Source organism: Hippichthys cyanospilos, chromosome 8, assembly GCF_059441005.1.
Source record: "Hippichthys cyanospilos isolate Australia breed blue-spotted pipefish chromosome 8, RoL_Hcya_1.0, whole genome shotgun sequence".
Lineage (NCBI taxonomy): Eukaryota > Metazoa > Chordata > Actinopteri > Syngnathiformes > Syngnathidae > Hippichthys > Hippichthys cyanospilos.
Genome location: NC_142376.1, coordinates 11,490,001 through 11,504,060, shown reverse-complemented (window position 1 = coordinate 11,504,060; position 14,060 = coordinate 11,490,001). Strand labels below are relative to the sequence as shown.

At 39.2% G+C, this 14,060-nt stretch overlaps 1 protein-coding gene across 2 annotated transcripts in view; it reads right to left on the bottom strand.

Annotated features, from left to right (window-relative positions):
• The window catches only part of adgra1b (adhesion G protein-coupled receptor A1b), a 129,256-nt gene that overhangs the window by 38,294 nt on the left and 76,902 nt on the right, over positions 1-14,060 (bottom strand). For both annotated transcript variants that reach the window (XM_088421881.1, XM_088421882.1), the window contains 2 exons: positions 8,305-8,515; positions 7,809-8,017 (listed from right to left, as the gene is read on the bottom strand). In XM_088421881.1, coding sequence (XP_088278007.1) covers positions 7,809-8,017; positions 8,305-8,515 — 420 coding nt within the window. The remainder of the gene's footprint in view (positions 1-7,808; positions 8,018-8,304; positions 8,516-14,060) is intronic.

Sequence of the window (14,060 nt, the reverse complement as noted above, 5' to 3'; positions counted from 1 at the left end):
GTTTGACAACCACTGATCTAGAAAACTCCCCATAGCCATGCTTTACATCTGATTTTTATAATGTGAACCACAGAGATTGGAAAGGACATGTTTGCTCGTTTGTGTGAGTATGACACATTATGTTAAAAAACTTTGTACAAGTAGATTTATTGCATCCCTACTAGACAGTGGGCCAGAGAAAGAATGTCGACCAAGTTGGGCTTGTTGACTTTAAAAACAGATTAACTAAAAATATCCGCCTCTAAGCTCTGTCTGAACCATATTATCACCATTGTTTTCTACATGCGCTGACCTCCCTCCCAAAAATGGAGAAATAACAAATTTGAGATCAGTTCCAATTAAAAAAAAATGATGAAATGAAGTAATGTTCATTTATTGAAAAGTGGATAAGGAATAACCCAGTTCTTCACTAGAGACAATATTATCACATTAAGCTCCCCAAAATAAAGGGGAAACAAGTTCCCAAAAAGCACTAGGACTGCGTTATCCAAGAATAGAACCTGTCACTACAAACACTCTATCGTGGCTTGGTTTCAGGTGTTCAAATTTTGACCACTAGTAGGCAGTCAAGCAAGACAAAAAATACGAAGAACCAGAAGTTAATGACCTTAGAGATCTTCAATGGTAATGGCTAGCGCACGTGTTTGCTAACCGTTTCGCATGGGCACAGTTTGTTAGTCTCTAAAACTTCACGGGTATAAATGATAAATAATTGGTCATTTTATCCAAGATAGGATATAAGATTTTAAAAAGATTTGATTGTGAGAGCCCTGCTGGATAGGCGGCTGTATTGTGACAATTTAAAATAAATGCAAGCTCTTTTGGAACTTACTTTTTCTTTACTGCATTGCTCCACAGCCAAAACTCCCACTGGGTATCCTCCAAATGTTTAGAATCCTGCATATAAATATTACAGCTTTATTTATCTATTATACTCATTATAATCCCTCTCGGGAAATTCAAACTGCACTCTGCTGTATATTTTGTTGTGCACAACTACATAGAAAACCTGACACATGCAGGCATGCAAGGAGAGATCCAAACAGTGCTGCGCCTCGAGATAGGGATGGTTGCTAAGCACGAGGGCACCTCAACAGTTGCCAACATTTATTGACAGAGTTTTGTCCACAGTGTGACTGGAAGCAATGACCCTCTGGCTCTAAACCAAATGTTTTTAAAGATGAGCTACTGCGACACCAACAAAATGAAAAAGCCAAGTTATAGTTTTCGTTGGCATGACAAATTCATAGATTATTTGAGATCAATTAATTGCAATCATAGTGATATTTAGTTTTTTAATTTTAATCCTAACTTTATGCTTTTGATATGCCCATCAGATCAATTTTTGTGCGCTGGGTCGCCCCGGGGTCGAGCGCTGGAGGTTGGCTGCTGGAAAAGTCAATCTTACGGCAGAAAAGTCAAGGCAACCCTGGTATAATGTATAGTACTGATGCGTTTGTTAGGCAAAACATTGATGTGGCTAAAGAGTGTAGCTTTTGAAAATGGCATGAGCAAAGCGGCGCACTTACAAGGCACAGTTTAAACAGCAACATTGGAGAGAGTTCAATGTCAATGTGTCCATGGTTCGCAAATTGAGAACGCAAGAAAACGAGCTTCGCTAATTCAAAAAGACGAAACTGAGTTTCCATGGTAGCAAACAAGGCATTGGATTCATGCTCAACAAACGGCCGCCATTATACAGTCTCCATTTGACTGAGGGCAAAAATACCTGGCGTGTTAGATGGGAAACTTGCCTTGATCTTGATATCGGATACAGAAGATTTGTGGATGTGGATAATTGACAAAATAACAAGTATAATGTAAATACTCCAATAAAGTACAACTGAACTCAGGTTTGCTGCCTTTTTTAAAAACATATGCACACGTGCATGCACGCTATCACATGTTTTAGGCTAGTGCCTAATTATACGGTACAGAAATATTACACTGAAATAGAACCCATAACTGATACTGCCCTAAAGGTATGTACCAGGGGTTTCCGAGTGGGGGTATGATTAGTACTACTCTAACTAGTACAGATCTCAAACAAGAACAGATATAAATTAATGTAGTGTTTGGACAATTGTAACTTGTTAAGTGCAGTAATGTCGCCAAATTCTGTCCAATCAGAAAGAACTTCCGTCTCTGACATCACCAGTATCTGCGTCTTTGCCGTAAACAAAAGAGTAGCGCGATGATGCAAATCTACGGTTTAAGCTGGTTTCACGCAACGATGAAACCGAAGGATAGGGCAAATTCCCACTTTGACCGAAGGTTTGGAAAGATTCAGTTTTGATGACAAAAAAAACAAAACAAAAAAAAAAACAAATACAGCAAAAACAGAAACATTTCCTTCCCGTTTGCAAGAACCCCAGCTACGAGTAGACAAGGCTTAAGTCTAAGTAATATTTCCTTTTGTAACATTCTGGTCAGCAGAGGCATTTTAAATTACAAATGGGCCACTGCAACTACAGCAGGCATTTTGTTCGTGGTTATTGAAATTAGCGTCAAACATTTGAGACGCAAAAACGTACATTTTTCTCACCCATTTGCACAAACAAATATCAGCACCATTGCGGTCTTCCAACGACTTCCAGAGGAGTGCACACAATTAGAATAACATTTACTCATTAAAAAAAAAAAAAAAAAAAACAATCTTCTCTGAATTAAGACATAATGTAAGACAATTGCATATTTCTAAAAAAAAAAAAAAAAAGTAAAAAAAATGGATTCTTCCAGGGAGCGTCCATCTATTTAGAAGGACTGAGGATGTAAGGGGATCACTGAACATGCCCTACCCTTGCCGATTCACACCAAGTAGAGCTGCAGGCAGCAATTTGAAATAAATGAGCCAAAGCTAGAGTATGTGCAGTTTGTTGATGTGACATAACACATAGTGTAGCTAAAGCGGATTGGTGAATGGTTAAGTCAGAGGATAGCGAAGAGGCTGCATGGCTGCCTACTCACATTTGAAACAATTGCATGAGAGCACAGCATAATAGTGCCAATGCTTAGCGGCTACCCAAAAAACATTGTGAATAACTGATTACTCATGTCCTTTAAAACGTCTTTTATTTTCAGTCAGCAGAATATATAATTTAATTTTCTGGTACACAAAGAGACATTTTCAAGTAAAATACCAAAAACAATCCACTGTAGCCATGTGGAGGTTTGCTATAATTATTTGTTTTTAGCCTGGGCTTTATTACCTCTGCCAAGTGCAAAAGTGAGAGGGTGGGAGGTATTGTTTTGATTGCTGTTGATCTTGTTTATTATGTATTACAATGGAATAAATACTAGACATACACATTTTATGAATTTTTGTGGAGGTGTAGGCAAGCATGCTTGAGGACTATTAACAGTGATATTCGGGTGCACATTTCTTTCTTATGATAGTTGCAATGGAATGGAATCTGCCCCAGAATCAAAACACATTATGTTCTTGATCCTGTCATCCTTCTGCGGAAGACCAAGATCCCTTTTAGAATGTGGGAGGAAGCTGGAAATGTGCATGTGTGCCGCAAGGTAATTCCTTGCCTTTCACTGGCTCACAAGCTGCTGAATGCCACACATTGCTTACAACAATGTGGTCAAAAGTCAAAGCACAAGCACGATATTTAGTTCTCTATAGCGCTCTGTTGCTTTTTGTTGTTGTTTTTCTTTTTTTAAACTATAACAATTGTGGATGTTTGGGATTAGCTATTTAAAGTAGTGCCTTGTATCTTTATTTTGTTGAACTAATTTTACCTCATCAAGTTTGATTTTTAACAGATAACTACAATGCACAAATTTACTTCAAAGCCCTAAATCTACTTGTACCATTTGATTGCTCCAATGTCGATTTTTGATGACAACCTTTCAATGTATAGATACCGGTCCTGGTTTCTGTTGATATTCATTCTTGTACAGTTAATATTGTGGGATTTTTTTTTTTATTCTTTAATGTACCACTACTATTTTGCAGGTTACTTCTTTTTTTTTTCAATGTTAAGTGTATATACTGTTCCATTTTTATTTTCATGTAATGTGCTGTGTTTGTTAATAAACATGATCTTTAAATTGTTGCTTTGCGTTTTGTCCACTTTTCTGTTTCGCTATCATTTGTCACATCGCATCACGCCTCTACAAACATCAACACATCACCATTAAAAAAAATTGCATTCAATTGCTGATTAAGGAAAATAAGAAACTGCTTGCCCATGACTCTGCATTGGCACTAGCCACTAAAGATGTGGTGCATTCAAATGCACTTTGACCTTTGCAACTCAGACAGAAATCAGTTTCATCTATGCAATAGTCATTAATAAACACAAATATCCAAACAATGTGTGCTTTTCATCAACCTATAACAGCGCATTTATGTCAGGAAGAATGATGGGGTGAAATTACTTTGATATAATGAAGAAAATCATTACAATAAATGAAATGTGTCAAACTCAAGGCCCGGAGGCCACATCATTTTATGTGGCCCGCGAATTGCTAATTTAACTTCAAGTTTCTAGCTAAAATACCAAGCTTTTTTTTTCCCTTCTCAATCTCTCTTTTGAACAATTTTTGCCGGCCTCCGATTTCAAAACTAGGTAATTTGTGGTACGAACGCATTTAAATGTTACTTGACCTCAAGTCACATTATCAATCAAATCTCAAGGACAATGTCTTTCAAATCTAGTGGTTGGTATTTAAGAAAATAAATAGAGAATCAGTTGTGGAAAAAGGCACTTTCACGAGAATCCGAAACTAAATCAATATTAAAAAAAAAAAAAAAAAATGGCGCTTTGATGTCTCAATTTTTCATTCTGTCTTGCAAAGCAGACAGGATTAGATCATGACAATTCTTTGCACATCTATAGATGGAAGCAAAAATCCTTGTGAATCAATTCAATTTGATACAAAAATTGTTCTGAATCAAAAAATTATTCTGAATCAACGCATGAACTAATGTCACTCATGTGTTGTTATACCTTGTGTTTTGTTTCAACTTGATATTTTTATTTTTTTTACACAACATTCGTGTGGACAGGAAAGTAAGAATTTCACTGTATGGAAAAAGTAGTTTCTACACTGTGCACATTACAATAAACATTTTGAATATTTAATATTGAAAACTCAACATCGATCTGAATCTTGAGACAGATTGGTGAGATTTCCATAACCAACAGAAAATTAATTTTCATGGTCGCTGTAGCTATATCATAATCATACACAGACAGGAAAGGGGTTACATAGATTGTAATAGCATAACACCCCTGAAACTCATCAACCACTCATGGAATTAACTACAACACATTCCATTATTCCATCCACACCAGATGAATCTGATTACGCATTCTCCTGTTACTGTGTTTCTACAGCAAAAATCCAATTCATCCCATGAAAGAAAATGCTAGTCTTTATAGTTATGATTGAGTACCTGTGGTTGGTCAGCATATTCAAGACACTATAATACTGAAAACATAAGCAATTATTAATTAACATGTCTGCACTTCTCAGTGACCTTTTAAACATAGAGAAGACGCAGCAGAGGTGTGTTTCGGTGGGGGTGTGGGGTGCACACAAGCTTGTCACGGTGATGGAGACAAATGACGAGGCTGCATTGCTGTAAACGAGTGAGTCAGCCCTCCCCGCAGACAGACAAGGCCATGGAAGACTGGGAAGATGGAGGACAGGCAGAGGAACTGTTCGTGGTGCTGAAATTTTGAACATTCCGAACAACTCTCTTCATTGGAATTCAGGCAGAGACACAGGCTGCCCTATAGCTGGAATGATTGGTGTGACTGTGTAACAGGTTACAAAGAAAACTTCACCCTAATTACACAGAGACATGGACAAACAGCCCTTAACGAGGTATTTAGAATTTAGAGTACAAATCAGAATGTGGGAGTCCAAGAGAGTCTCAATGAAGTATTTTTATTCGCCCCATAAAGCCTCAGTCAGTCCCAATGGACAATTGTAACGTGTTAAGTTAGAGGGCCTCCATCTCACACACAAACACAGACGGTCTTATGAGGTGAATATGAAGTTCTTGGAATCCTCAAAAACATGATAAAGCAACTAGGTCTTCAAAGCCATGATCCATTGTTTGTAAACATTTTGCTATATTATCACTTTTGGGAGGCACAGAAAGTGATGTGGTTACATTTTGAAAATGATGTAACAGCTGTGTTTGTTGTATAAATCATAGCCAAGCTTCTTATTGCCTTACTGTCACAGCAATGGAACTAATTTTACAGCAAGTTGACCTGATTTTCCTCGAGGAGCACTGCAGCAGTGAATAGGGAAGCATTATACCCTAACACTCACTGTGTCTATTTTGCAATAAATTGCTTAAAATGGGTAACTCAGGGGGTAGCATTGTGAAAAAAAGCTCTAAGCGTGACATGACACGATTAAGCAACAGGTCCGGTGCTGGCAAAATCCTTCCAAGCAAATAAGTACATTATAGAAATTGTTGTTGCAGAAAGGACAGATAGCAACAACATTTTTTAATTAAACCAAAAGGAGCGTGATGTCACAGGTCTGTTAACAGGGGTCTTTTTCGCGTGTACTGCAGAGACCAGGCGGGTGTGGTGACTGCATTCACTGACGCGCAATCCCAAACGTAGGCTTCCAGGAGACCTTCGAGAAGCACGCAGTCCTAACCTCACGTATGCTCATTACACGTCAGACGTGTATTAAAGTTCATATCGCTGATTAGTAGCCAGAAAACGGCAAACGTCAGTTATAGCCCGCTCCCGAAAACCACGAGGTGCACGCAATGCGCTCCCCCCCAAGCCGGTATTTCCGAGAGAAATGCACGCAATTACGGTACGGTATCCGCTTCAATCTCTACTAATAGTTTAGTATTCTCCACGGACACCACACTAGCTCACACACATTCACACACACGCACGCACGCACACACGCTCAACACCCACCACCGCTACCGCTGCCACCCCGAGAGCACGCACACGCTGCCTGTATGGCCACACTTTGTCATTCCTATGCGGCGTTTTGCAGCCAGCTTATTTCCAACAAGCTGGATCGAGCTCATAAAATATGCAGGTAAACGGCAACTTGGAAAGCAGCGACAAGCATTTCAAGCACATCCCTTTTCATGCTCCGCTGAGAACTGACCTCCCAGTCTAACGAATCCCACTCTTCGGTAAACATCCGGAGGATTTCTTTTCATCCAAAAAATAAAATAAAAGAAGAATCAGACCAGGTACAAAAGCGGCTCTGTGCATGGAGCGACTCGGGCGATGCGATTGCCAGTTGCGCTTTGGTTATTATCCTTCGGAAATCAGCATGAAGAGGGAACGTCGTCTGGAGGAGGCATCTCGCCGGCGTCGAGATCAACTTGAGCGGCACAAATGAGCCATGCTAGGCTTCATAGTCCAACATTTTCTCTCAGCGCGATGGTTGCGACCAATTAAAACACCACTTGCGCTCCAAGGCGAATAGCTCCTGACAAGGCGCTGCTTCCCTCTCAGACCATCGCTTCTATCCCTCTCCTCTTTACGACGGAGAAAATAAAGCACGCTTATGACAATAACAACAATTTAAACATATTCCTTATTCTTAAAACGTTTTGCTCGATTATACATAGCATACTAATGCAGAAATATATTCCACGCATTTGACGAATCTGCGGAGAAAAACAACAAAGGGAGCTTTATAAATGCCCTCCTCATGAAAGCTTTCACAACACGTGACTCCTGCTATTCTTTATTGGGAAACGATGTTTTCGACCCATAATAGGCTCGAAGAAGTGGAATGGCAAGAGGGGAGGGTGCAACATGAATGACACTGCCATCTCATAGACTACTCACCATGAGCACGGCAAAGTTATTAAGATGGGTGCAGTGAATGGTGGTCGTGCTTCCACCGGAGCCTGTTATGTGGCAGCCCTCTGCCCTCCAGCCACCATGTCCATCCAGCAGGTCAAAGTCCCAATAGGCTGCGGTGGGCTCTACCCCCAATGCGAAGTGCCTAAATACAATAGTGACGGAGTGCACGGCGCTTCCCAGGCTGCAGCCATCTGCAGGTAGAAAAAAGGAAGCGATGTATTTAGTATAAGAAATCTAAAAGTCGATGAGTTCACTCGTTTGAAAAACAAAAAGTAGGAGTTTAGCACGCATGCAAACACATATGATGCCAAGTAATGCAAAATGCAGTCGCAAAAGTGCAATGCGGTGAAAAATACATGAATAAGTCAGACACATGTGGCGTAGTATTTATTTGGAAGGTAAATCATTCTAAGCACGCGACGTCATAACAAGACAGCGTTGACATATCGGCACGACGGTCAAATGGATTTCCTCTTACCTAATTTGGTGAAAGCAACTGGTGTTGACACGCTCCTGCGCTTCCCGTCGTCCGCGAGATTGGACGAATTCCCCGTGCACGGGAAGAGTTTCCCATTGCGGAATACGATGAACTGCAGCCTGCAAGTGGAGTTATCAACAGATTGCAAGGCAGAGGAGGAGGTGTGCGGAGCAGCCAGAGGTAAATGGATGGAGGCGACTGCCACTGAGTTCTGCGGATTGAACGCAAAAAAAAAAAAAAGATGCACGTTTAGTAATCGTGTCCCCAATTTGCGCAGGGAGACGAATAAAATAATACTAATAATAAAAACAACTCACATTTAAAAAAAGACAAGTTATCCTCTATGGAAGAAACCATAAAACACAAGAGACCATGTCAGTGAGAATCCCCTTTGAAGCGTGCCTATTTGGTCAGACTCCCTGCCGCAGAGGTGGAAATGGTTCTTACCATTTCAGCTTGAGGGCACATCAGCACTGCCGTTTGATTTAAAGAGACAACTGGTCTGACTTTATCTTCTTTTCACGTGTTAAAGTAACACAAACTCAGCCCCAAAAGAAAACAAGTGACACTGAGGGGTGAGTGAAATGCAATGGTGGAGGTATACACACGTCACCACTGAATCAGGTAACATGGAAATGCTTTTGTTTTTTTGTCTTAGTGACTTGCTTTGGGGCAGTGTTGGTAGTGTCTATATGTAATGATCATTCACTACAATATAAACTGACTTTTAACACTTGAAATGACCTAAGTTGGGCAGCGCTGATTGTGGCCTGCTCATCTACCTCATTATTTAGAGGTTCAGGGTTTGAATCTTGCCTCCAGCCTTCCTGTGAGATTGCAATTTCTCTTCAAGCCTGTGTGGGTTTTCAGGGACACAATCCTTCTCTCGCATTCCAAAAATACATACTGTAGGTCATCATGTGTCTACATGTGCCAGGGGTGTCACTAGGATTTTTTTTCGGACAGCGTCGGTGAAGCGGTGCAAGTACCCATAAGGTATACATGATGAGCAACCAGCGCAAACTCTGCAAACTGCAAAATTAAAAGACTGATTAATTGCTTTTCAAAAAAACTGGGATAGGTTCTCACATGCCTTCAACATTCGAGAGAAAAACAGGTATGGATATTTTTATTCAGATTTAATAGTTGCAATATTACATATATATATATATATATATATATTTTGGACCAGAATTATTGGTGTTTTGTCGTGATTTATTTATTTTAATGTAGGATAAATGGATGCGTTGCCTCAATACAGACTGGAAAAGGCTGATCTAATCATCACTCTTTCAAATGTCAGAGTTAAATAAGTCTCATTTGCATGCATAATGACTCAATTGTTTCATATTTCACTTAATATGACAGTGAAAAAATGTATTTTTTTTTTAAATGACAATTCTATCAAAGCTCTACTTAGGGAGCGTGCGGACCTATGTGGCACCCCTGTGAGTGTTAACTAAACTTGTGGCCCCTTCCATTGCTCATGATGCCCGTCTCTGCTCATGCGTTCAGAATGAGAAAGAAATGCCCACAAGCTTTTGCGCTTGTCTGCAGCTCATTATGTGGAAACATTTTGTTAACACAGCCAACAGTCATGGCAAGCCGAAAGATATGACAAAATAAGTCTGCAAAACCTGATATAAACCCTAACAGGCAAAAATCTTGCCGAACAGCCCAGCCCAATCAATTAAAGACTTCAAAGCGCGACAGGTAAGCAAATGTGATACATTTCAATGACTTACCTTCAAATTAAGGCTAGACTGCCACATCAAAGTCAAGCTTCGCTTCTACTCAGACTCTTTGACCAACAGTTTGATAAGTAACTCAACGTCAATTAATAAAATAATACAATATTTTGACACTTACATAATATATTATTATGAGATATTTTACCTTAGATATTGTACCTGTTTTCTTGTGTGCCACATTTAAATACATTTTTGGAACGGTGTCTTTGAAGGTGCATTCACACGTTTGACATGACTTTGGAAGCATTGAAAGAAAATAGGGTAGCTGTAATGCTCTCATACTGACCTGAATAGGTTTTGAGGGTCCGCAATTTCAGTGAGCTCAACTACCCATATCTCTCTCACTCTTCCAGTCTACCTCACTTAATTAATTGCGTAACAAACCGTGATTTGCTAAAAATGACGATCACTGGAAAAAAGATGTCACATGACAATTGTTGGAAACTTGCTGAAGAGATTAATTTTCAGCGTAGATAACATATCACGTGCCTCTACACAACACCCTTGCTCTACTTGTCCATAAACTGCCCAGTAGGCATCATTGGTCCAACTAAGGGTATTTTCACACACTCATGTTAAAGGGACAATGTGTAAGATTTAGGCTGTTTTTCATTAAAAAGGAACACATGATTATATATTTCAAAAACTTGCAAATAAGTGTGTTCTTAACAACCAACAGTATCTTTTACATATAATCGTAGGTATAGTTATCATTAAATTATATTACATGGGGAGTGGCACTCCTCCGGAGGCTGCCAATCTGTCATAGTTACAGACAATGGTAAATGCAGCACCTTCTGTTGTCCATAGTGAAAAATGGTTAAATCTTACACATTGTCCCTTTAAGACTAGGGATGCACCAAAATGAAAATGTTTGACCGAAACGGAAAAGCAGAAATAATATAAACTTGGCAGAAAACATAACCCCCCCACCCCCCCCCCCCAAAAAAAAAAAATGCTCATCACGTTACAACAGCCAATCAGATCACAAGCAGTGTCGTGCACAGGCTTGTAGACGACTGATAAAACACAGTTGCTTACAATATCTCTGAATAATATTCTTGGTTAGTATTTTAATGCCTGTTTAAAGGAGAATAATCTTATGTTCCATTTTATTTGTGGTAAATGTTATAAAATTTATACTTAAAGAGGAACAGTCTTTATTTCAGGGGTCACCAACCTTTTTGAAACTGAGAGCTCCTTTGGCACTAATACGAAGGGCTACCCGTTTATGTGAAAACAACAATCATGTTGATGAATTTTCAAAACAGTAAAGAATCAGTTGTTGTAAATATGTAAATCAAGTGTAATATGTAATGTAAATGTAATACATGTATAATTGTTTGTAAAATTAATAGAAAATCAACAATGTTCTATCTCTTGTAGGCTATTTGCAAAACAGGCCTGCGGGCTACTCGTGATCTTTAGGGGCGACCTGGTGCCCGTGGGTTGGTGGCCCCATGCTTTATTTTGTTTCAATGACTTACGAACCAGTAAAATGTGAGACAGAATTTGACTTAGTTGCTTAAGTATTGTAAACATAAGTGACTAGATGGACCATTCATCGTAATTAAATAAAATGTCAAAGCAATTTTACCTCCATCAATCTTCTAGATTTATCTCAACTTGTATATTCTGATAGGAAGCTGCACTATATAGACATTTGCTGTTTTTAACCTTTAATGCATTGACAGACTTTTTTTCTGAGTTTGAAATGTCAGACCGGTTTGAATGTACCACTTACACTGCATACATAGTACCAGAAAATAACATCTTAATCAGCAATTGAAGACGTGTGTTGATGTTGATAGCTGTGTGATGTGAATAAAAATCGCGAGTGGCGAAGACTCAAGCTTACCACTCTGCTACCACAGCTACGAAGGTAAAGTTCAAAATAAAAGCCTGGGCTTTGTCATAGTCACAGGAGAGAAGTGGCAAGTAGGTAGGATCACATTTGACTCTAACAGAAAACAAGAAAAGCATGGTTCTAAAAAATTTTCTGTTTAATGCAGTTTTAATTTTAAATTTTAATATTACTTTTTTTTAATCATGCTGATTCTGAACCCTGAAAATGTATTCATAATACACCATGGTTAAATGTGCATCTAGTAGCTGACTGCATTTTTCAGACATTGAGTTTTTAAGCCGGTGAAAGTGCAGGATTGATATCTTGTTCACGTACCAGTAACTGATTTGCATTTGAATCAGCTTCATAGCCAGTATTGTGAATATATCAGTTATGTCAGTGGCCGTTTCTTGTCCAGGTCATTGTTTGAAATGATAACTGGCGTTGGCCAAATGTCCAAAACACATTTCAGTGAAGCATATTCATATGACTAGCTTAATGTATATTACTCACATTTATGTTAAATTTAAAGACTACTACTGATGCAGCTGTCATGAAAGGGGATTACAACTACACAGGTCACAGTCATTCTTGAGAACCCAGCAAACGTGCTTAAGTATCAGTCTTCCACACTGCGAGCACCGTGAATGTAGAGATGATGATTTTTGAGCATCTGGCTGGTCAGTTATTGGATTTTGAATTGACTGTTTATGTAAAGGCTATTGATTTCCAGGCAAGACAATGTGTCATACAGTTGGACAGTGTCATTCCCATCTTTACATCTGAAATGTCTGGTCTACAATGAATAATGAAAAAATGAGTTTGTGGAGAAACAGAGCGTCTGTAGTGAAATGACACTCAAAGAAGACCCTCTTACAGCAGTAAAACAACTGACCTCAGGAGGAAGCAATCTTATCTTGTGTACTTGCGTTCTCATCTCTTTTGACATGATGCATCAAAGAGATTTACAAGACAATGGGTGCATTATGAGCCATTACATGTACATCATGTCCCAGTGTAGATAACACATTGCTTTCTATGCCTGAGCAACACTTTATAAACCTTCTAGCACAGGTCACAGTTTATTTAGTTGGTTAATCAACCGCCTTTTCTTTCTTCAAGCCTCTCCCGGTCGGGGGGGGGGGGGGGGCTTGTAGCCTTGGAGAATGTAGTCTCCGAGACCAATATAGAATTGAATAGGAGTATTATATTTGTAAAAAGTGCAGCATGGTGCAGCTTCAATGTGATTGTTTGGGAAATCAGTTTATTTCTCTGCACCGGCCTGCATTCTTACTGGGGGCATTCCTTTGACATGCACCTGATTGACCCATATTGTACTTGTACATTTGAACATAATGCGGCCTCGAATTTTGGTTGAAATAAGCCATTTTAAACTAAAACGAAACGAGTTAGAAGTGGCTGTCGCTTATAAACCCATATTATCTGGTTCAAGAGATAAGGTTTCAAATAAGTGAATGTCAGACTTTGTAAAGCGCTTTGGGCATCATAGAGTGTAGATAAAGTGCTATTATTCCATTAACCATTAAAAAAAGATTTCTTATTTTTGACTTTTTGGTGACTTTTTTTACATATAAAAAGTGCAATGACTTGATCCCATTTGAGTTAGACCTTTAAGACTTAAATTAATGCGTTGATGGAAAGTTTCTTTAACAGCACTATTTTTTAACACAAAAAAAATGCATGCCTCTCATTTGAGTTTATTTCTGGTCACGACACAGCAGAGTGAGAAGACGCATCAAGGTATGAATTACCAACGAGAAATGCTGCATTGCGCAGCAGCTGATTTATAAAAAGGAAAAAGCAACACTAAAGTAGACTTTTGGACAGTACATTCTACACAGGCTGCCACTTCTTCCTGCTCCGTGATTGTGGGGGGGGGGGGCAGGAAGGGAGAAAGCCTGGACACTCATGTTAGCAGTTTGCACTGAACTAGTGCACCAAATTGCTTACAGAGGTCTAGGAGAGAGGTTGTGCATGTCCGCCTTGTGTCTTGGGGTGAAGAGACTTGTTCTCCTTTTAGCCATTCGGGCATTTTTTGTTCAGCAGTTGCAAGCTATACAGTAGCTCACACAACGTTGGATTATTTTACTTTGCACATTATTTGGCCTTAAAAACATGGCATCAGCATTCAACAGTGC